We start from the raw sequence: 25,988 nt of genomic DNA on the forward strand, positions 1-25,988 counted from the left end.
TATAATTAAAAATGTTAATTGGTTTTTCATTTTTTAAACTTATAATTTTTTTAAGATATTTAATTCTGTCATCAATATTCAACAAATTATCATGTTTTAAAGATTTTTCAAAGTTTAAGCATTTTTCTTTCAAAAATGTACAATCTATTCAATTTTTTAACACTAAATATAAAACAAAAAACATTTTCATATATTTTAAATTGTTCAAATCTATTTTGAAGTGTGGTAATTATTTTATCTACAATATACAAAAAGTAATCGATTTTAAATGATTCTTGAAGAGATTTTATAATTTCATTCTAAACATTTTCATTAAATTGTTTCTTTTTGTATCTAATACATTTTTTACGAAACTTAGGTTTTATATCCATTTCAAAAGCAATTTTCTTGACAGAAATCAATGCATTTTCAAATCTATATTCTATGTAATTTTCATTTCAAGAAATGAAAATTGATTAATAGTTTCATCAATACACATATCTTTTGATTGTAAATTCTTAGTAACTGAGTTAACTGCAAATAAAATGTCATACCAAATATTCATGTATCTTCAACTTAGTACTAAGATTTCTCCGATCATTACTACCTTTGTTAGTTAGTTTACTTGTACAAGAAATAATATTAAATAATTTGTAATAAAAACAAAAGACTTTATCTAAATCTCTACAATAAATTAGCCATCTTTTTTTGTATTTCTCTCCATTAGACAATATTTGAATATAATTTAATGAAGAAAAGTGCCTAGAATGTATATCCTTAGGAAAATCTATATAATTGATTTTAATAGTACCATTTTTTACCAATAAACCTCTTAAATTTGTATAATATTCTTCCATTGGCTTGGATCATGTATATTTTTATCAAGAGTAGAATCATCATCTAGTCTCTTAATTTTCTCCTCGTTATCATGGGTTTGAGAATCAAAATTATCATCATCACTAATTACTTCTATTCCTCTATTGTTGTTTTCACCTATATCTACATTGAAATTATCTTGTTATTCAAAGAGCACTCACTTGTATTTTCTAATTCATTTTTCTTATCTATTTTTATAAATTTATTCATAGCTCCTTTTTGTGATGCATTTAAAGTCTTAATTCTTCTCTTTTTCTGGATTTTTGAATAGCTTGATTCAAATTTTCTATTTCACATATCTACATATTTTTAATGAAATAAAAAATTAGAATATATAAAACATTACTAAAGATAAGTATATAAAATGAATGAATTAAAACAATCAAACCTGGTTATGGTTGTCAAGAAAATAAACTCAATAGTAGACTTATAGTATCTTGAAGTCTCAAGTCTATTTCTCCTTCTCAAGTCTATTTCTCATTCTCAAGTCTCAACTTTTTCACAAACCTACTAATAAAAATAATTAAAAAAAAATTATTGTTCTTCTAAACTCAACAATAATTTTTTTTTCTCTAAACTTAAAGTATCTTTCTATAGAAAACTCAACTTTGAATTTTGCTCCAATTAATCTATTATGGACCAAATGGCTAAACCATAATCTAATTAATAGTTTTGTAAAAAAATTCCAGATCCTCGTTAAGATATATGCAAAAACCAAAATCCAACAAACAGAATAAAACACACTAACCAGAAATGATAAATGAAGAGAGGATAAAAAGATTGATACATATGGACAACATGAGACTCAAGAAATATAATCTGTCAACACACTAAAAAAAGAGGATTCTAGCATAAAAGAAAGTAAGGAGAGGCAAGAGAAGTCACAAACAAAAAGAAAATAGAATCAAACAAAATTGAATATAACATAATAAAGATAACCAATAATTCTTTTTTCTCATAAACAAAATTATAATTTATTAAAAATGTTATAATTCATTAAATATCATTTTTAATATTAATAAAAATTACAAAGTTCAAACATAAACTTATAATTAATTTAACAAAGCTACGTCAATAATAAAATATGTCTTTTTAAGTTTTTTTTTCTTAATCATAATTTTATAGGTATAATTAATTTAAAATAGAAACAGAGATAGAACATCATAGGAGCAGGGGCCTAGGACCTCCCAAATATTTTTGATGTTTTTCAAAATTATATATCTATTATTAAAAATTTTGAAAATTTTACAACTATAAATAGTATATTTTAGAAATTGATGGTAATTAAATTGTGTCTCTTTATTTCTTTTATAAAATACAATATTTAATGTTAATAAATAATAAAACATAAAATTCAATATAATAAAAAATAAAAAATATTTAGGTTTAATTACTCTTCTAGTGTTTTTATCTAAAAATATCAAATTACAACTAAAATATTAAGACTAAATTAAGACTAAAAAACTGGAAGACCAACTTACATTTTTAAAAATAGTAATTAAACCAAATATTTATCAAGATATTTTTTTATTTTCTTTTGTCATTGCCTTTTTAAGTCTTTACAAAATTGTACTCATCTCTCACTATCATATTTTTTTTAAGAAAAAATGAAGTTAGACACATACTCATTATGCTCTCATTTCTCATATGTTTCCTTCATTTCTCGAAGAAAAAAAATGTAACTCTCTCTTGTCTTACTTGATGAAATATTAGTTTAATAGTTATTAAAATTATTTTTGATCTCATGAGCCTTTTGTATACTTATTTTGTATGATTATAGAAGAAAAATAATAATGTATTATGTGTTTTTTTATAACTAATTTTTAATTATGACTTGATTATAATATATTTTTCTTTTAATACTTATGTCTCTTAATCTTTTACTAGATTATGATAAATTATTTTTTAATATATTTAAAAAAAAAGTATATCAATGAATAATAGAATAATGGATTCATTTTGTAGAAGTGATAAAAGGGAAGTTACACGTGAAGATGAAAACAAGTTAAATTATACTTCTTCACATCTTTTAAAGCATTTAAAGCATTATACTAATAATTCAATCTAACGATCTAACGAGATCCAATTGTTTTATAGAAGAGTCATATTGTAAAGCGTTGTACTAATAGTCCAATCAAATGATCAAAGAATTATATTATTCTGACCATTCCAAAACTCTTGGTCAAAATCCGCCATTATATAAAAACATTAATAATAACAAAAAAATGTTGAAACCTTTTTTTGGAGGCCTTACCCTTGTACCAATCCACACTCCTCTAATTTGAAAATTTACAACAAACAAATAATTTTTAATTATATGTAAAATACCATCTATCATAATTTTGAAATAAGAACACTTATAATTGTTATTAGAATAATTTATAACTATATATAAATAAGATTTTCTCTCATGTGTCCACAATTATTTATTTTTATTTTATTCTTTATAATATAATTATTATTTTTTTTAAAGACTAATAATTATTTTTATATATTTTCTATAAAATTATTCGAAAAAATATTTTTTTATTCATGAATCATTATTTTTTATTCTTTTTATCCATTTGTTTCACTTTGTTTTTAATAAACTAAATCCACTTTATATATTAAATTAAAAATATTACAATATTATCACTTATAAATATAATATTCTATATATTAAAAAATACATATATACAGACATTATGTATTTATGTTAGTATTCAAATAAAGATTTTTACTTTCTCAATCCATATATATCTAAAAAAAAAAAATCATCGCCAAGGTATCCTGTGAGAGATTGTGAGTGATCCTGTCGTTTCTTTAGCATTTTTTGTTCGATTTACAAGGATTATTATTTATTATTTCAAAAGAGAATACTGTTTATGACACTAGCATTTTATAAATAATTCCAAGTCATTTTCATTTATAAATAATTCCAAGTCATTTTCATTTATGATATATGATATATAGTAACACAGATTAAAATATTTCTTTGTGCCTTATACTTCATTCAAAGCTCCTTTATGATTTGTCAAATTTGTAAAATAAACATTTGCAAAATATATATGATTATATTTTAGGTTTGTGACAAACAATTTATATAATTATATAATGTTATTTTTAATCATTAATAACTTTCTGAATTTATTCAATCTTAATTATCAATAACTTTCTAAAATATAGCTTTAAATAATTAACTTCCTATCATATTTATATATCTTTTAAGAATTTATACTTTTATCAAATATATTACAGGAAATAAACATCCATTTAAAACTAAAAGAAAAACAAAAGTATATCATTCAAGAATTAGCAAGTGTGATGAATATAATTTCTCCTACACATCATAATACATCATCATGGTCATCCATGGTGTACCACCATAATTAATATATATATATATATATATATATATATATATATATATATATATATTATTTTTTGTTGGTTCAAAATGTTCCACGTTAGAAAAGTAAGTGTAATCATTTGCCAACGTTTGGTGAATTCCGTATTCAAATTGGATTTTAACAGCAGAATTCAAACAGTCACCCACACGTTGCCTAATACGTTAAGATTATGACGCTTATAAAAATATTATATATCTAAAAACTTGATTAAAATTTTTAGTTTCATATAATAGGGAATTTTTGGTTGTGGTTTCAATTCTTATATTTTTTTTTCTAAAACAGAAGCTTTTATTCAGTGTTGAAAAACATTAAAACAAATTGAACCATTTAACATAAAAATGTTATCAATGGTGCGATTTTCTTGGTTCAATAGCCATAGTTAGAGGATCTAGACATTGCAACGAAATCACATATGTGAGAGGGTCTATCAATAATTCAAATATCAATTCTAAATTGATGAAACAAAAATGAAAGAGAAATGACATTGAAGGAAATAATTGGTGAATTCAAAATGTGTTGGACTTGAATGGCTAAATCAATAATAGATGGTGATTCAATGAAACAAATTTAAAGACGTAATAATATGCAACAAAATTAAAAACAAAAATTGGGTGAGAAATAGATGTCACTAGAAAGATCACTAGAAAGATCATCCATAACTCTTCAATCCACTATTTGGTAGATTTTAACGAGGTTGTTTGAATTCATAATATTTAAACTAACTTTTAACTTTTCTTGAGTATTTATTAATATATTTAACATTTTTTAGATTAAATTTATTAGAAAATAAATTTGAATCTAATTTATTTATAATTAATAAATATTTCGTGCATCCAAGTGGACATTGAAGACAACATGTTGACTTTTGATTGGAGTTCTATTGCAGGTGATATTAATTGTCCCGTGGTAAATATCAATTGGATCGGATCATAATTGAATCATGGCATTGACCTCTTACTCTCTTAGGTAAAAACAATTGCATCTTAACTAATAATGACTATAATTTCTGGCCTAGTGAGAGGCGTTTGATTCTGACAATTATTATCAGAACCAAGATTACGAGTTTAATTCTTGGTGGATAATTGTTAAGGGTGTGTCTCGTTAAAGTTGGAGTTATTTTTTAAGTTTATTGATGGAGGAAATTTAACTATAAACAAATGAATTTTTTTCATTAAAGATTAACATAAGTTAATGAACATTTTTATCCAACAATTTAATTAGTAGCAAACAAATCCTAATAAGGTTTTCTTATTTTGTAAGGACTTGTTCCAACCATTACATTTATATATGTTGCACATCAAAGGTATCAACATGGAGGCAAAAACTCGTTTGTTGTATCCGTAAGAAATCATTGTGTAAGCACGTTTTTCCTTATGTTGTGACATTTATGAGTCAAGAATTTAATAGTATACAACTTAGATTAGTATATGGATAATCATTAACTTTATTAGCCTTAATAAATAAAAAGTTATAAAAGATTCTACTTTTGTTTTGTTGTACTTTTTAGGTTAAAATCTACTTTCAAATATAAATTTTTTCAGTGTAATTTTTAACTTTCAAAAAGAATTAAGGAGGTGAAATAAAAAAGAAATGTAAGCAAGAAACTAATTAATGATTTAAGCAAAGAAAAAAGAAAATAAAAATAAAAAGTGAGGTTAGTATAAAGTGTGTGACAAAAAAGGAAAGTATGGCACAATAAGAGAAAGTATGACACTTTAAATTAATTTTAATTTTCGATATCGATTTAGGTTTGAATCCGATAAATAGCTATGTCTTGAGTTTGCAAATTATTTTAGAGATATAAAATTGAGAAAGAATTTCTCAATATTTAGTGTGTGAAACATTTTTTAGAGTCTCATCTTGATTGTAACTTCTCATTATTTGTATTTGCATTTACATTATTATATTTTTATTTATTTTAAATATCAAAATATTAGAAAAGCCTGTATTTGATGTAATTCAATGCTCAAGTTATCTTCTTTTTTTTCAGTTTCCTTTTTCTTTAGTTTCTTTCACTTTAAATAACTTTTTCTTCAACTTTTCCCTTTTTACAACACATAACCATACTATCCTCTTCAACTTCCTTTTTTTTTTCTTTGGTCAAACTCTTGAACACAAGAAAAGAAATTGCAGCCACTTGTTTCCTGCAATAAACAAAAAAAAAGAAAACATCACTATTCCAATTCACAAAAAATCAAACAAAAATACATAACCGTGAATGGAAATGACTTACATTTCACTGATTAGCATCTCCATAACTATGAGAAGTCAACAAACTTCTTTTACTTTCACATTGTACATGACTAATGATAATTATACATCTTTATTTTATATATATCTATTAAACATTTTTTTATATTTCTTTTTTTTATAGCATTATATATTCTATAAATTTATCACTTTAATTTCTTCTTGTGTTGATCATTATTTTTTTATGTACATGAATAAATTTTCTTTGTACAAAATGTTTCAAGAGATCAAACCTTGTATCCACCTATTAGCCATGGAATCTTTACTAATCATTATTTTATTATTATTTTTTCCTGAATAATCATGGTATTTTTATTTAATATCAAATAAATTAATAATATTAAAAAGAAGAATGATACTAATGTCAAAATTATGAAAGAAATTTCTAAGAAATAATAATTATGTCTGAGCATATGCTTTTATCCCTATAAATTTCAAATGCACATAACACAATCATATATTAATCTCTAATAAATCCATAATTTAATTCATATCAAAAAGAATTAATTGGAAGCATGTATATAATGTTATCTCTGTTAGGTTTATAGAGGAAAGTTTAATTGGGGAGAACAAATACCAATGAAACCTGATCCAATCACATAAGTCATTGATACCACTCTTAACCTAAAACCTTAAGACAATGAGTTTTTGGGTCTTTATCCTTATATAGTACTCTGTTTTTTCATTTCTAACCAATGTGGAACCTAGACTCATACTTAAATTCTTGATAGTCTCCTCAACAAATGAGATCCGTACACTTCATTTTATAGTTGTAAGGTTAAAATCCATATTTTAATAATTTTAATTTGGTCTCTCATCAAATCAAAATATTACCTTAGGATATTTATACAATAACCTTTTGTATCAGTGATATCTTATTTACAATATGTATGATCCAAAAATTTAAACAAATTATTGTTATTTAAACTATTGATAACTAATATATATAATTATTATAACAAAAATTAGTAAGTACTAGAAATAAAATAATGAGAACTACTTAAACTATTTTTTTCTCCTTTTATTATACACTTATTTTCTCTCTCTCTCTCTGTTTTTTTTTTTACTTTATAAAACATATTATTACAATTTTTATTTCTTACTGAACTTTTGGTGTTATGCTCATGAGTTTTTGTCATCTTTAACTATTACCCTAATAATAGTGAATTTATGTCCATGTTACTAAAGATAGTTAGTTTGTGATTTTTTTAGACTTATAAATGAACTATTTTCAACCTGTCCTTCTATTATATCTTAAAAAGAAAAAACTGGTAAATACTAATTTTAATACTTTAAAATATATTAAAAAAATTAATACATTACATCAATGTATTTTATAAAGTTCAGCCAGAAAAAAAAATACCAAAAAAGAACCCAACATAACATATGTTACTCATCAAAATAGTACATACATTAGATTGCTTGTGAATGATGGGAAACAACCAGGAAAAAGTAAATAACTAATAGAAGAGAAATCAGGTGAACCTACAAAGTTGTTCCACTTTTGGTAGGGTAGAACTTTAGAAGGAGCAAAATCAAACTTCAAAACTAGGGTGGGGTCCACCTCCCTACACCTTCTACCCTTCTGTCAGAAGAAAAAGCCATAAAAAAGTGTCATTTTCCATCGTTAAGTCATTCATGAACCTCATTTATTTACGAAATGCAGAAAAAAGAAGAAGCACCATTTAGGGTTCTTTCAAAATAAACTTCCTTGGCAATATTTGTTTTAAGACTCAGAGAACAAGTGTCAATATATCACTATCAACATAAATAAGAAACTTCAACAAAATATTAGAAAAAAAAGACCATAATTTTTATTTTTGGTTTCCTATTGAAGGTGACATAAATTTATTAGTGTTAGAATTTTTTTTTAGTAAACCACTCTTCAAAATACCCAACAGTCGTTACACAATGTGAAAGGAATTCTGGATTTATTTTTTTTAAAGAATAGATTATTTTTTAAAATTCCCATTAAAACATAGTTTTATTTGGTGGGTATTAGTTGACTATAGGAGAAAGGTGTAACATCAAGAAACTTTATTCATGGGTGGCTGCATGTTGTAGCCAAAGTTTCTCTTCTATTCGTCGTCTAGCATGTGTAATTATGAATATGCGGCCATGAAACATTTGGACATGCATGTCCATATCAAAATAATTTATTATATATATATATATATATATATATATATATATATGATTATTGATTGTGACTAATGAATAAAAGTTATAAGTATAGTGACTTTATAAGAATATAAATATTATTATTATAATTAATTATTTCTTTTTCGGTATTTTAACTTTATTTCTTATTTACTTTTCTTTTTTCTTCTTTTTATTCTTTTTCATTAAAGCAATAATTAATAATTTTTGTAAGTAATGAAAGCCAATGTTTGATAAATTACAAATTCTTAAATGAACAAGACATTATCGGCATAATCCTTTTTAAAAAGTTATGATTTAGTTTGTGTAGAAAGTCTCACAATAAGTACTGTTTTTATGTTTTTTAATATCTTTTATTTTTATTTTAGATATAAATTTGACACTAGCATATTGTGTTTGAATTAGGTGATGTAATAATATTCACAAAGACAGAAAAGAGAAATGAATAAGCGATTTGGATCAAGAGAAGAAGGGAGAAAGTGTGGTGAATGACCCTTTTAGCCTTAAAAAACGTAGGGGCGAATGACGACTTCTTGAGGAGTGATCTTCAAATCTAAGGTGAGAATCGATTCCCTTATGTATTTGAGTCGAACTTATCGAGTTTTATGAACATTTATGTGAAGAGAACTATTACACATTTTTTATGTATACTAGTTAATTGAATATATATATATATATATAATGAAATACTAATGATATATTATATTTAACATGTGTTATTTTGTTAATATTATATATATATATATATATATATTATTATTATTCAGAAAATGTAATTGAATTTTTTTTTTCTACAAAGCCCTATTAATTTAAATATATTTTTCAATTTAATTTTTTGTTTTAATTTAAAATAAAAACTTCAATCTTATTTTAACATAATTTATACTATTTATATTTAAATTTATATAACATTATTCTCCAAGAGTTTCAAGAATAAAATATTAATCATCTAATTTGATCTATTAAAACATATTTTTTAAATCTATCTTACTGGTCACATCATCATGCACAAACTTCATACCCAAACATTCAAAATTTTTTATCTTAAATTCATTTGAATCATATAATTTTTTCTTTAATACATACAATCCACCTTCATATCCGAACAACAAAAGCAACAAACGTATTTTTATTATTAAATTATAGTATGCCAAAGAATCTATCTGTTTCCAGACAGACAAGATACAAAATTTTCATTTTTACAAAACTAAATTTGGAGCATACAAGGTATTCACTTACTTGGTTAAACATTTACCATTTTCTAAGAAAGATCAAAGATCAAACAAGTTCAACAAAGAACGTGTTTAAACCAAAAATTAAACATGTTATGCAAATTTTATTTCGAACCTTAACTAATCAAATTAGAGCCATAGCCATACGTATTTCACAGTCTCAGATTCGATATCACTTCAAAAATTAGGAACTAATCCGTGTTTGACAATTATGTTGTCTTCACTTCCGACATCATTTTGTTCTTATTCTTATCTTTGTCTTTCGATGTAAGACCCCTTTGTTTTGTTATTACTCATTTTCTCTTTTTTAATCACAGATATGATGTTAGATACGTAGATTGAATAGCTTCCCACCAAATAACGATTCTTTCTTATACAACTTTTCCACCTTCATCACTGCCCCCATTGCACATTTTTTTTCACTCTGACGTGTGCGATGATGCCACTAGTTTTGTTCGTCTACGGCTCTGGATTATTTGTCATGTGGCATCATATAACATGTGAGGGAGAACAGAGCCTGTGTTGTCATGTTCGTACTTTTGCATTATAGAAAGAATTGGTCCTAAGGTTTCTCCTTTGATTGGGTGCATGTATGTATGTTTGTTTCCTCAACCTTTCTGATTCTCCATTGTGTGCTTCAAAACAAAGTGGCTATCTTTTCTGATTATCTTTTCTGGGTTTGAATGATTGATGCATATAGAAGGAAAGAGGGAGCTGAGTGAAACAATATCACAAACATGAGAGAGGAGAACATGAAGCAGCCATTGTTGGGGAGAAAGAAGTACTACGAGAACTGCCCCGGTTGCAAAGTGGATCAAGACAAAGAGTTGAGTGAGGGACAAGGCGTACCCATTAGAAATCTTTTTATCATATGGATATTGGTGCTGTCTAATGGTAAACATTTCACTCAATTTTGAGCATTTTAACTTCTGGAAAAGTTGGTTGCTCCTGTTTCTGTGTTCTTGTTGGGGACTTTTGGGGTGTTTTGTGAGTGCAATGTTTGATAATGCTACTTCTACTGTTCTAACTTCTGACTAAATGTTTCAATTCTTTAACTTGGAGTTGACTGTGAAAGGGCCTTTCTCCTGGGAATGATCTAACTTTTTTGACTGCTCTTATATTCTTTTTCATCATTCAAACAAAGTTTGCCATAGGGGTTGCTAAAAGTTCAGCCAGGTAGGCATAAAATTTGGTGCTTATTCAAAACTGAAACTGAGTATAAAGTTGACACGTTACCTTAAAGTTAATATTAAGCTAAAACTGCAATAGTAGTGTTTTAACAATCAAGAAAAGGAACACCTTGGTGGTGACTGATTAAGTTGACATGATTATTTAATTTCTATCTTGAATGTGTGATGTTGTGTTGCTTGGCTAAAAAAAGCAGTGCCTTCTGATCCCGTGATATTTTGAAAGGAAGATCAACATTTGTTTCTCTGTTTTACCTGTTGGCATTATTCTGTTTCTCTTAGTCATTTGAAACCACTGAGTCTGATATGAATTTCTTCTGTCCTCTGCAGCACTGCCTATATCATCTCTCTTTCCATTCCTTTATTTCATGGTGAGTTTGGCGATCAATTGAACTCGATGTACATTTTGATCTTGTGACATTGTTGGAAGTTCTATGAATACATTTTCTTGAATGCTTAAACATCATTGTTGGAAGTTATATGAATACATTTACTTGAGTACTTGGAATATGGCAAAGTCCATTTTTAAGTGACCACCGCTCAATAATGGAACATTTATTTTCAGGTAAGGGATTTTAATATTGCGGAAACAGAAGCTGATATTAGTTCTTATGCTGGATATATTGGTAAGATTACTTCTATCATTATCATTTTTTTGAAGTCTTCAACAATCCTTGCGAGTTACTTACAAGGGAGGCCTGTGTGATGAACATGTTGTAGGCTCTTCATTCATGCTTGGCAGATGTTTGACATCTGTATTATGGGGAGTTGTTGCTGATCGCTATGGTAGAAAGCCTGTAATGTTTACAGGGGTTGTGGTGGTGTAAGTATATCTATCAATGGATTGGTGCTTTCGGTAAGTTATTTGTTCAGCTTCCTATAATTCTCAGTGCTTACTTGATTTCAGAATCATTTTCAACACACTGTTTGGCCTTAGCACTAGTTTTTGGATGGCTCTTACTACAAGATTTCTTCTTGGAAGTTTAAATGGTATGCTTGGACCAGTGAAGGTATCATATTTTTAACACCAAATACTTAGCACTTTCATATATTTCATTCTCAATCTAGTTCAAACTTCCGTTTATACATGTCTGTTTGCTAACTCCTTTATTTAACAGGCCTATGCAACTGAAATCTTTCGAGATGAACACCATGCTCTAGGACTCTCAACAGTTAGCATCATCATCTCTTTTACACTATTACTTCTTAGAACTACATTTCCCCAATAATAATTCAAAGTGTGATTTGCTTTTAGGTCAGTGCAGCTTGGGGCACAGGTTTAATCATTGGCCCAGCATTGGGAGGCTATTTGGCTCAGGTACTCTGTATAATCTTTGCCATCTGGAGCATAACTATCTGATGCACCTGCATAAAAAGCCTTTAATTTTGCATATGCTGTAATATGAGTTTGTTTTTCAATTGAAAGACTTCTGGTTTATTCAGAAAGTCAATGCCTGAAATTCTGTATTTGATTGAGGAATAGAAATTCTTACAGTATGGTCTCATGCATGTTCTTTTTTTTACATTTTGCATTGATAAGTACTCAAGTTTCTGGGTGAGAGGGTAATGTGCACATATATCACATGTTTATCTAATACTTTGTGAAAATTTTCATTGTAGCCAGTCGAGAAGTACCCACATTTATTTACAAAGGGTTCCTTGTGGGATAAGTAAGTGGACTTTTGGATTCAATGTTCCTCTCTTCTTGGTCTTTTTATCATTTTATCCTTTTAATGACCTTCTGATTTTTATTTACCAAAAGCATATAAATCATTGTGCAGGTTTCCATACCTCTTGCCCAACCTTGTAATATCAGCAGTAGCATTCTTAGTAATTATTTGCTGCTTCTGGATTCCGGTATGTTTCTAAGGTTATTCATTGATTACATATGTTTCTATCTTCTTCATGTTTTGTGGCTTTTTAGTCTTGTAACAATTTTATGCTGACTTTTTATGTTGTTGAATCTTCACTGGCTCTATTGTCTAGTTTGTCTAACACATCAATATAATTGTTTAAAATATCTACAGGAAACACTTCACACCCATAATTGTAGTGATGAATCCATAGACGATGCAGAAGCTTTAGAAAATGGAAACAGTGAAGCTGGCAAAGACATGACAACCCAGAAGAATGAAAACCTCCTCCTGAATTGGCCATTGATGTCATCTATCATAATTTACTGTGTTTTCTCACTTCATGATATTGCTTATCAAGAGGTATCACTCATTGATCTTGATGATGTTACAAATGGTCTATGCATTTCCTTTGATATATGTTGTTTAGATTTTCCTGATTTTATTCTTTTTCTGCTTAACTGAACTACATTCATTCATCTTGCTTTCTTTAGGTTTTCTCTCTATGGAGTGTTAGTCCTCGAAAGTTGGGGGGTTTGAACTTCTCAACAAATGATGTTGGCAATGTTCTTTCAATAACAGGTGCATCTCTAGAACTTCTCAACAAATGATGTTGGGAATGTTCTTTGGCAATGCATACATGTTTCCTTCCTAACTTTTCATCTGCAAAGATTGCACACAAATTTTATGCATTTACATGAATTTTACTTCTGGGGGTTTTCTTATCTTGGTCTTGCTGAATGAATTGTACTGATTTGGATTGCCAAACTTTGGTCAAATAATGTTTAGAAATTTTTTCTTTTTTATTCTTTACTAGACCAAAATTTTCTAGTTACAACACCAAGATGCTATAACTTTGACTGCAAGGTTCTTATATCTTTCTCTTTACAAAAGAGGAAGCATGAAAGATAGGCTATTTTGTATGGTGAACAATTTGAAACAGTACTGAATTACATTAAAGTTTTTCCTATAGTTCTAAACTTCTACAAAATTGTCTGCATTTTGGGTTTGCGAGTGACAAAGATGTAGAAAAATTTTGCATTTAGTGTTGATCTTCATTGTCCTATTGTACAATTGATACTTTGTATAATTTACTTACTCACTTCTCCAATGTTCAGGTGCTGCACTTATCATTTACCAAATTTCGGTCTATCCATTTGTGGAAAGAGCTTGTGGACCTGTTGGAATTGCCCGCATTACAGGGGTTAGTTTTCATCAAATTGTAGCTATTATATCGTTTTTAACATTTCAATTTTTTGTTATTTGAAATACGTCCTATTGTGCAGATGTTATCAATACCTCTTTTGCAAAGCTACCCCTTCATAGCATTGTTGTCAGGTGTAGCACTAACCGTAGTCATAGTTATTGCTTCAATTCTAAAGAATATTCTGTCTGTAAGTGCACCTTTCTGTTTATTTAACTATTTACCAATGATTTTGAGTGTTTAAATTGATTCAGAAAAGTTTTTACATATCACAAATTTGACTGATTGTACTCTTTTTTGTTGGATGTAGGCCACCATTATAACTGGTTTGTTCCTCCTACAAAACCGAGCAGTGGTAAATTTTTGGATCATTACAATTTTTATTCAATAAACTGGTTGAGACTATTTGTTGATGACTTGACATATTCATTTGGAAAACAGGAGCAACACCAAAGAGGTGCAGCTAATGGCATTTCTATGACAGGCATGTCCCTATTCAAAGCTATTGGCCCTGCTACTGGTGGTGCAGTGTGAGTGTTCCTCTCATTGCTTCAGCTTATATTAGAATTACCTCTCAGTTCAAAAAAAATCTCAAATATACTTGCATGTTCATATACAGGTTTTTCCTAGGATCCATTCTAAGTTCCTTTATAATATGATTTTTGTTCGGAATAATTCAAGTATGAATCTAACTCTCACATTGAGTAGAAATGACAAATGACAAAAGTAAATATTATATAAGAAAAAAAACTCATAAATCTAATATGTTGAAGTTTTGGATTTAAATTAGTGTCAATCTTTACGTGAGTTGGACTGAAGTCACATTTATACAATCTCTCTCACATGAACCCTCTTGTAGAAAAAAACCATCATTTTTTTCATAGTGAACTAGATTGGAAGATAAAGGTAGCATGTTACCTGTCATGTCTCCTTTGACCCTTGTTGGCATAGAAAGATATTTAATAGAAATTACTGCACTCCACTTTGATGCATTAACAGATGACAAAGTTTTCATTAGTAGTTCTTAACTACACCCTTTCTTACCAAATTATCATACATTGAAATTATCTCTAATTTTCTTATATGATGATTGTGAATGCAGATTAACTTGGTCACAAAAGCGGATGGATGCTTCATTCCTCCCAGGTATGATGCTCAACTAATTTATTTCACAATAGCCCTTAATAACAGAAGTATTGTTTTTTTTAGTACTAATTATTTTAGGTCTCAAAATTCTTAATTTTGTTTTAGGTCTCTTAATCTCTTGAATTGTCCTTTTTAGTTAGACCATGATGTCATTGTAGTTGTCAAGAGCATTGGTTCTTTTTTCTAGGAGCTCACTTACTGATGTGCATTGATTTGACTGCAGGGACCAATATGGTGTTCTTTGTTCTGAACATAGTTGAAGCAATTGGAATAATGATGATGTTCAAACCATTCCTTGCTGAGAAGAAAAAAACACAGTCAGATCAGTTGCACTGATATCAATGATGATAATCAGATGCATGAGCTTTGTCATATTGAAGCTAAATTAATGGAACCAATTCAATTTGTAACTTGCCTTACATGGTTAGGAGAAAGATAGGGAAGTGTATAGGGAAATGCCAATTAAGCCTTACACCCCTTTTTTTTTTCAATTGTTTCAATGTAGTATATACTATATAATATACTTCTTTTACTAGTATTGTAACCATGCAATTATATATTACTCATATCATTTGTAAGGAAAAAAATAAATTCAAATGAATTAAGGAAATCATGCATTAAATTTTGTAATCTCTTTGTATTCTTTTTCTAGAATTTTAGTTTTTAATATCGTTGATATAATAAATAAAGTCAAACTGTGAGATCCCATTTTTTCCCTTTTTCCTTTTCTTCTTCTTCTTCTTCTTTCCCTTTACTCTCTCTATACCTCTGCTGCCACTCTCACAAAATAACACTTTCCACTCCACCTTTTCCATTTCTGTTTTCTCTGCCCTCTCTCTAAACCAGTGAATTCGAGCTACCATTCTAATCCACTCTCCAATTCTGCAGCAGCAAACGAACCTGGAATTAGGGCAGAAACATTTCCCATAATTGAATCTCTTCCTCATCCATGTAAGTTAACTCCAGTTTCCCAATTCTCTTCAATTTTGAATTTTGGAGGTCCATTCTTGCTAAGTCAAATTAGGATCATATTCTCACTTTGTGAACCTGTATTTCAACTCTCTAGGTTGTGCTTTTGAGGTGCTCGCTGTTGAAAAGGATTCTTGCTAGTGAGTGATTTCTAGAGGTAAGGGAAGCTGACTGTTTTGCTTAAAAATTTTGTATAGAATTATCCATGATGCCTTTAATTGCATGAATTTGTGTTTATTCAATGTTTGGATCACCAAATTGTGCTGAATTGGGGTTGTTGGCTTAAAATTCATGGATTCTGCATGTGGGAACAAATTGGAATTCTGGTATTTTCGCCTAGGCGAGCAGCTCTCGCCTGAGTGAGAATGCCTGAAAACCTACCCCTGTTCCTGCGCAATACCTCGCCTAGGTGAGCTAGTACTTGAGCGAGATACACTCTCGTCTAACCGAAACAGTTCAACCTGAGCGAGGATTCGCCCAGACTTCAAATTGTCCTCTATTTGAGGTCTCGCCCAGGCGAGAGTGGCTCACCTAAGCGAGGCAACCCGCCTAGGCGAGATTCTCTAGCTTGAGCGAGTGCCACTGTAGAATTATGTTGTTTCCTCTGTTTGGGTAAATAAAGCTTTATTAAATGAAATAATATGATGTGGTTCATGCTATGCTTGTATTATTATTACAACTGGTAGTATATGTATGGATATATGGCGAAATTGCATGGAATTGGATTGTGAAAAGAAGTGGTTGAACTAGGATTTCAAGGAAAATTCTAAGGGAGGTGTTTAGGGTATGTAAGGACATAAGGACTCAGATTTGATTGGTATCCTGACGCTCTAATAACCATTAAGACTCAAGTAGAATATAATGGATTATGTCGTGAGGAGTAGCAGGAGGTCCTAGTCTATGGACCCGATTAGTCATAGACGCGAAGGGAACTTACCTTGGGAGTGGTTGGGTGATAACCCCTTGAACCCAAATAATCTGGAATTTTTTTCCGAAACACAAATAATTCTGGAATCTTTTTTCCGAAAAACAAATATCCTCTCATATATTTCTTTCATTTTTTATGACAAATACACCTCCTTTATATGTTTTGGAATAAATTTTTCTAAATGAAATTTTCGATAAAACTTTCCTGAATACATAAAATATCTTTTGGAATTAATCTTTCGAAATATCCTACATCAAATGTATTTCGGAAAACTAGGGGTGGGCATGGATTGGATTTTTAATGATCCAATCCACATCCATTTTAGATCTAAATAATTAGATTAAATTTTTGACCAAAATCCATTTTTTTAGCAAAAGTAGTTTGGATTTTTTTAAAATCCATATCCAAATATTTAGATCAAGATTTAAATCCAATCCAAATATTTGGATAGACTTCAAAATCCAGAATCCATTTTTTATAAAAGAAATTTAAATTGAATTTTTTAAAACTTGTATCATTAAGGCCTGGATGCCCCGGATGGGCCTGACGACCCGGACGGGCCCAACGATCCGAACGAGCCCGATGACCAGGACGATCCAAACGGGCCCGACAAGCTGAACGGGCTCGACGACCTGGATGGGCCCGACAACCCGGACGGGCTCGACAACACGAATAGGCTCGATAACACGAACAAGTTGATGACCCGAATGGGCCCGATGACCCAGATGGACCAGACGACCAGGACGAACCCGTCCAAATAGTTGGGCCCAATCGGGTAGTCGGGCACGTTTGAGTCGTCAGGCTCGTCCGGGTCGTCGAGCCCATCTAGGTCGTCGGGCAAGTACGGGTCGTCAGGCCAGTTCAGGTCGTCGGGCCCGTCCGGGTCGTAGGGCTCGTCCAGAACGTCGAGCCCGTCTAGGGCGTAGAGCACGTCTGGGTCGACGCGTCCGTTCGTGTAATCATGCCATCTGGGTCGTAAGGCCCTTGTAGGTCGTCAGGCTCGTCTGGGTCGTCGGGCCCCTTTGAGTCGTCCGAGTCGTCAGGTCTGCCTGGATTATCGGGCCCATTCGGGTCATCCGGCTCGTTCGTGTTGTCGTGTCAATCTGGGTCGTAAGGTCCGTGTAGGTCGTCAAACTCGTCCGGGTCGCCGGGCCCGTCCAGGTCATCCGCCTCATCTGGGTCTTCGGGTCCGTTCGGATTGTTGGGCCTGTCCAGGTCTTTGGGCTTGCCTGACTCGTTCGGGTCTTTGGGCTGCCTAACCAGTTTTCGTCATTGGTCCTGCCTGGTCCGTTCGGGTCTTCAGGTCCGCATGACCCTGTTGGGTCTTCGGGTCCGCCTGACCCGTTCGGGTCTTTGGGCCCGCCTTACCTGTTCGATACTTCGAGTTCGCCTGACTCGTTCGGGTCATCGGGCCCGCCTAACCTGTTCGGGTCTTTAGGTCTGCTTAATCCGTTCGGTTCTTCGAGCCTGCTTGACCCATTTGGATCATCGGGCCCGCTTGGCCCGTTCGGGTCTTCGGGCCCACCTGGCTCATCAGGTCATTGGGCCCGCTTGCCCCGTTCGGATCATCGGGCTCACTTGAATTTTTTGGATCGTTGGGCTCGATTGACTCGTTCGATTTGTTGGGCCCGCCTAGCCCGTTCATATCTTTAGGCCTACCCAACCTCTTATGGTCGTCGGTAGAGATGTCAAAATGGGTTTCAACCCGTGAGCCAACCCGGCTCACCACGGGTTCGAGCCGGGTTGGGTTGAGAAAAATTCAACTTTTTCAAAAGTGGGTTGAACTCAACCCGGCTCACTTAACCCACGGGTTAAACGGGTTCGAGCCGGGTTGAAGGTGGGTTGGCCCACTTAACCCACCAACATTTTTTTACAATTTTTTTTTATTTTTTTAAAATTTTCTTTAAATTTTTTTAAAAAATTATTTACTACTCCAATTATATTTGTTCACAATTTCATATTTTTAAATGCTAGAATGTTGCTTAATTATATTTGAATTATTTGAATGTTTAATTAATTTGATTGTCAAGTTATATATATGTTGATACTTTAATCATTAACTATAATCTTTATAGTAAATTACTCAAGTAACCGTCTTATAAACAATTTTTTCTAAATTAACATGAAAAAAATGTATAGTTTTTTTTTATTTATATTTTGTTGAATAGCATGACAGAAAATTTGTAATATTAGTCATGCTTTTTTAGACTAATGGATACTTTCTTGGAAATAATTCTTCATATATTGGTGGTGAGCATGATCAAAACATTGGTTTTTGATTTTACTATGATTGTCATCTCATGGGTTACTTAAAAATTTATTTAAATATTTAAATACGACTCGTCGAGCAAGGCTTGTCCATGTCTGAATTTAGCATACTCCATCTCAACCTTTAGTCTGACCCAACTAAAATTTTAAATTGAAAATTTGGATTGAATTTTTTGGATTATCCATATTTAAAAATCTTGATTTATAAAATGGATATCCAATCCATAAAATATATAAAATGTAGATTAGATTGAAATCCAGATCCATTAAATAGATTTTAAATGGATTGGATTTTTAATAAAATGGATTATAAATGGATTGGATTGGAGCAAAAGTGGATTGGATCAATAAAATTAGATTTTTTGCCCACCCCTACGGAAAACTTTTTAGACCGAGTTTTTTTGTATTTTCTCTCTTTTTCTTGTGCAATGTTTTTTCTCCCTTCTTCTTTCTCCGCGGCAGCATAGCAGCTGTGAGAGCAGTGGTGGGGTGCAGTGATGAAAGGGATTTGGGTCTTTTTCTAGCATCATAGGGGTGTAGTTAGTATTGTAGGGTGCAGGAAGTAAAAGCCGTTTTGGGTTTTAATTGAACCATAAGAAATTTCCAATATCATAGTTGTTTATGCATGAAGTATTATTTACTTATGGTAGCTCTTTAATTTTAAACATTTCATGTAACTGGAATTTATATTAAAATGATACTTTTATCTATAAACAACTATTCTAACAATTTTCATTTGAGATGTTCTATGTTATCAATCCAAAAAGAAAAACATACTTTTATTTATTTTATATCAACACAAATCGAAAATGTGTTTTGTTCTATATCTATTACTCGTTTTTCTACCCATACAACACACGAGGTTTTTTAGATTAAATTTTTTGGTAATGACAATGAACAATGAGTACTGTGCAATAATCTATATGATAAAAATATGATATCTTTAAAAAATTGTCAAGTGTATGATATATAAAATAAATGAATTAATAACCTAAGAGGTAACATACTGTTTTCTCGTTGAGAAGTATTGTTGCTCTATTTCATTTTGTCTTCTGTTGTCTATTTTTTTTATCTGTAACAACAAACACAAAAAAAATGACTGATACAAATTTCAATGTATGATGAAAATATGATGTGTTTCAAAAATTGTCAAGTGTAAGATACATCAAATAAATGAGTTAAGAATCTAATAAAAAAACATAATGTTGTTCCTTTGAAAAGCATTGTTGTTCTATTTCATTTTGTCATTGGTTGTCTATTTTTTTATCTGCAACAACAAACACAAAAAAAAGACTGTTACAAATTTCAAGATATGATGAAAATATGATGTATTTAAAAAATTGTAAAGTGTTACCAAATTACATCTCTTTGTTGAAGCTGTTTTAAAAATACATTTGTAGAATGATATGTTATAAACTTACATGAATGTTTATTACTTCTTAATTCAACCTTTGTTGTATCTCCATCTTCCTTGTAATCCTTGGATTTTAGACAATGATTTTGATCCAGTCCAGAGCATGCAATACTTTGAAAGATAACTATTGAAGAAGAAGCAAAAATAAAAATCAGTTGATGTATGTTTGTTCAAACAAATAAGTTAAAATCGAAATCAAGAAGAATAAATTACATACCTATAATTTGTTGTTTGTTAAAGAGTTTCAAAAATTTCTTTGTACACAACGTTTTTCGTTGTGTTCGTGACATTTCCATCTTCATCGAGTATAAGTATTTTCAATCCTCTTTTGGTTTTTACTCTAGAAATAGCAACATGTAGCTGGCCATGTGTGAATACAGGGCGTGGAAGATAAAGTCCGACTCTAGAAAGCGTTTGTCCTTGACTTTTGTTAATTGTCATGGCAAAGCATAAGGATATCGGAAACTGTCTTCTTTGAATTTTGAAAGGCAATCCTGAATCAGATGGAACTAAATCCATTCTTGGTATAAAAATTCTATCACCAATGTTTTTTTTCCAGTAATTACAGTTGCAGAGATTACATTTTTTCCTAAATGGTTAACTTACAATCTTGTGCCATTGCAAAGACCTTTCGCTTGATCAATATTTCTCAACAGCATGATTGGCACACTTGTTTTCAACCTGAGTTTATGATTTGATATCCCTAAACATTTGATATCATTTAAGAATTCATATGTAAACCATTCAAATTGAACTTCATCTAGTACATTAGATTGGCAAGGTGTATCTGAACTTAAATAAGTGACCTCTTCACCACCTAATAAAGACAACATGAATTCATTGACTTCCTCTACAGAATCATTTGTTGGGCACAAGATTGCTCCATCATCAAAATAACCAGGCTTCATCATGTTAACCATAATTGAGGATAGACAAATTCAACCAATGACATTAAAGGTAACTCTGTATTTTCAATCAGCAATTGTTTTGGAATCTCAACCATGCACTCTCCATTCTCATTTAAATCCACGTCTCCGTCTCCAATCTTCAATATCCAATCAGCAAATTCTTTGATATCATTTGTTGTTTGAGTATCTGTTGCAGTACTTAATCTCATGTTCTTTAATAGTTTGAGCACTTGACAACACTTCCATAACTCAGAATAGTTGATTGCTACTTTGATGATATCAAACCTAGATCCTTTCTTGATAATAGGTAAAATTTGCCTGAAGTCAGCTCCCAACACCATGGCTTTACCACCAAAGGGTTTTGCATTATTGGCATCATCAACATTTTTCATAATATCTCTTAGTGTTCTATCAAATGCCTCAAAGCACATTCTATTCATAATTGGTGCTTCATCCTAGATAATCAGATTGGTTGCCATCAAAAGTTTAGCATGTAGACTACCTTTAGATATGTTGCAAGTTGAATCATCATTAATTAACAGTGGGATGCATAAGGTTGAGTGTGCTATTTTTACACCAGGAAGTAGTAAAAAAGAAATTCCACTTGATGCTATGTTCAAAACAATCATGCCCTTGCTTCTTAGAGCAGTTGACAATGTCTTTCACATAAAAGTTTTCCATGTATCACCATAGCCATATAAAAAGAAGAATCCTCCCTTTTTTGAAAGAATTGTTGCTCATACACCTGTATTTGTTCATCATTGAGTGCTTTAAAAAATGTCATGTTCTTTGGTCATGTTTTCTTTATTATATTGCAGCTCATCAACAATAAATCTATTCTGGAATGTATTTAGATCTGAAATATCAAGTTGCGGTAATGAAGGATAATCTTTCAAACATCTACCATTTGACATTAGCATTTCTTGTATTTGAAGTAGACAATTTTTTTGTAATTCAGCATCTTCAATTTGAAGACCTGCATGAAAAAGTTTATTGAATCAGAAATTATATTTCTATTCATTTAAAGAAATAACAATATACAATACTTGGTAAGTTCATCTCCTTTCTTTTTTGGTACAAAATTCCATCACATAAGAGACTCCAAGTAGAATTCCAAACTACATCAGGTTTAGAAATTGTATTCATGGACAACAAAGTAACAAATAATCTTCTAAGTTGATAGCTAGAAGCAAATTCACTTGCTTCTTTGATTGCATCAATATATTATTTGTCGTCTCCAACAATCCCAAAGCATAGCAAGCTTCTTGGTAGGTTTCATAAAATTTACCATCAATGGTCTTTATGTTGTCATAATCAATACAACCTTTTTGAATGGTCAGTAATATCCTCAAATAATAAAGGTCTCCAGAGCCAGGAGGAATATAAGTAAGTCTACCAATGTTGTAGCCTTTCTTCCTTGGTTTCCATTCTTTTTCTTTAGCAAACCACACAAATTTGCTTGGAAATTCAGAATAAGTCAATTCTTTTCCTTCTGTATAAATTTTGTTTGCCTCAAACCAAGCTAGAAACATTATGTTAGCATTTTTGTATCTGTTGAACACCACATCAATATCATCATCATCATCTTTAAACAAAGCTGATTGTTGGCCAGGAAGATGAAATGTCAATCTCTGAATAGGAGGCCATTTGTGATGGATGTCAAAAGCAAATATTCGCCAAGCTGCTTCACATGGTGATAGATACCTACAATCGTAATACCTCTTAATCTCATCAATAATGATTGATTTGTCTGATTCTGCAGAGTTGTTGCTTATTTTAAGAGTAGTTTTGTCAGGACCTTTGTTGATATATTTGAACAAATACTTGATTGAATTGGTCTTGTTGCAATACTCTGTATTTACACGAGCTTGATACCTAATTAGAAGAGGTGGATTGTAAGGAACAAAACTTCTATTGTCAAGCTTAATTCCATTCTTCTCAAGAAATCTACCATTATCAAGTCTTCTGTAGGAAGGATATCCTTCTTCATCAATTCAAGTTGAAGATGTGAATTTTTTTAGATAAAATTTAGAACATCTACCTTCCTTCATGCACGATGAATTATATCTTGGAGGTCCGCATGGACCATGGATCATGTAACTTGAAACAACTTTTTCCAATTTGGGGTACAAATTCGCATTGGGCAATTCAATTGATATTACTTTATTAATATCAGTTGGATTTTTCAATTTGCTTTCTCCATCCAACCACAAAAGTATATGGGCATGAGGTAATCCTCTTTTTTGGAATTCTATTGTGTACATTCCTTGATATATCAAACAAAGAATGAAATTAGTTGTAACAATTTCATTTCATCAATATGTATATAATGTATATTATTTTATACAAAGAATACCTGCAGTGGTTTTTCGAAAGAAATCCTTCTTCTTAAAATTTGTCATCATTTCATCAAGCTTCATTTTGAAGACTCTACATACAATATTAGGTTTGTCTGAAGCGGATAACCCTTTGGCCAAAACAAACTCTCTGATTTCACTTCAATTCACATTGCATGTTATAGTAATGAACAAATCAGGATATCCAAATTTTTTACAAATGGCCATAGCATCTTGACAATTGTTGAACATGTATCTAATACCACCAGTGAATGAAGCAAGCAAGACAATACGTCTTCCAATTAAAGAAGAATATGTCTCTCCTCTATTAACAACTTCTTGTAATTCATTAAGAATATCACAACGAATTAACATCTGATTAGCTCTAATGAAAGACAATCGTTGTGCTTCAACCATTGTATAACAATCAACCAAAAAATGTTGGAACAATCAGCATGCATTGACAATATTACCAGATTCTATACATCTTTGTTGTATTCTGAATGCAATAAATTCTCTCAAAGAAATTCGAATTCTCACCCTTGATTTACTTTTTGAGTGAGATTCTCTTATTAGAATATCTTCTTGATAACCATCTTCTCCATATGGAAACATAAGAGGATATTGCAGTGGAATGAAAGCAGTGTAAGTTTCATGCAGTCTTGTCAATTCACCAGAACATTTTTTGACAATTATATTTCTGCCTACATCCATATTGTCAAAATCACCAACTATTAGTGCATATATTTCATCACATGAAGGTGTGTTGTAGACTCTAGGATCTTTGTTTCTGCTTCTAAATAGTCTTAGGGTGAAATCTGATTTCATACTTTGTAGTGACAAATCTCTAACTCTTCTAAAAGATTTAGCAAGAACATTGTGATTGTCAATCATTTTAATCAAATCAGCAACCAATGATTCATCTAGAACAGATTCCTTACAGTTTGACCTAAAACATAATAAACAGAATACATGTCAACAAATCTATTTAAATATATAATTTAAGCAACATAAATTACATGTGAAGTAACCTGAAATGCTTCATTTTGTTACTCATTTCATTTTCGGTATCATATATGTACAGTTGTGCAAACTTTGGCTTTGATCCATCTTGTGGTAATAAATTGGCAATAAGGTGATAGTTCTGTCCATTAAGAATAAATTGTGGTAGAGCAAAACCATCTTGTGACAATAAACTGCCAATAGTTCTATCCATACAAATTATATATCTTTTCAAGCAATTTTCAAAGTACATGAATGAAATGTAATGTTAGAAACTTACATGAATGTTGATTACTTCTTGCATGCAACCTTCCTTGTAGCACCATCTTCCTTCTAAGCCTGACATTTTTACAATCCTTTTGATGCATTTCAGAAAAAAAAAACTTGGAAGACTTTGAAAGGTTATAATGAAAGAAGAAGCAAAAACAAAAATAGTTGACTCTAGGGCTACAAAAGTGTATACTATTTTATTCCTATATTGATGAATGTATTTCTTAAACTTTTTTTTTCATTGTACCTCTAATCACTATTGTGGAAAGACAAATATTTGTAATTGTAATAGAAAGCAGTTGTAAGACTACAAAAAGATTTTATCAGTAGACAATTATTAAAAATAGAAAGAACATGTAGTGTGGACTGGTAATACATCATAAACAATGATGGAAATAGGATTTCTTTCATAGTTTTTTTGTTTTTGCAGCTAAAAACATATTTCTTTTTTATGTAGGTACAACAACACATGTATTTTTTTTATCCAAGTACTATATATAGTAAACCGAAAAGGATAGCTGAATAGAAACTTGGTTCAAAATTATGTGCTCAAACATTAAGCAATTTTAATTTGATGAATTATCAAACTGAGTACATATTATCATAATGTCAACATC

The 25,988-nt window shown here is 30.5% G+C and overlaps 1 protein-coding gene across 2 annotated transcripts; it reads left to right on the top strand.

Moving 5' to 3' along the window:
* The first annotated feature begins 10,209 nt into the window (after positions 1–10,209).
* Positions 10,210–15,906, top strand: LOC114168380 (protein ZINC INDUCED FACILITATOR-LIKE 1-like). Of its 2 annotated transcripts, none has more exons than XM_028053164.2 (18): positions 10,210–10,476; positions 10,587–10,780; positions 11,404–11,444; positions 11,639–11,699; positions 11,794–11,896; positions 11,981–12,083; positions 12,192–12,245; positions 12,329–12,391; positions 12,694–12,743; positions 12,855–12,930; positions 13,101–13,289; positions 13,421–13,508; positions 14,045–14,130; positions 14,213–14,320; positions 14,441–14,485; positions 14,572–14,660; positions 15,233–15,276; positions 15,500–15,906. In XM_028053164.2, exons 2-18 carry the CDS (start codon positions 10,624–10,626, stop codon positions 15,610–15,612), a joined length of 1,470 nt encoding a protein of 489 aa, XP_027908965.2. In that variant the 5' UTR covers positions 10,210–10,476; positions 10,587–10,623; the 3' UTR covers positions 15,613–15,906. The 2 variants fall into 2 exon arrangements, with proteins under 2 accessions (XP_027908965.2, XP_027908966.2); XM_028053165.2 differs by having other exon boundaries at positions 10,324–10,480.
* Positions 15,907–25,988: the final 10,082 nt, after the last annotated feature.

The sequence above is a fragment of the Vigna unguiculata genome, chromosome 11, assembly GCF_037176805.1.
Source record: "Vigna unguiculata cultivar grain cowpea cultivar isolate G323 ecotype 2 chromosome 11, ASM3717680v1, whole genome shotgun sequence".
NCBI lineage: Eukaryota > Viridiplantae > Streptophyta > Magnoliopsida > Fabales > Fabaceae > Vigna > Vigna unguiculata.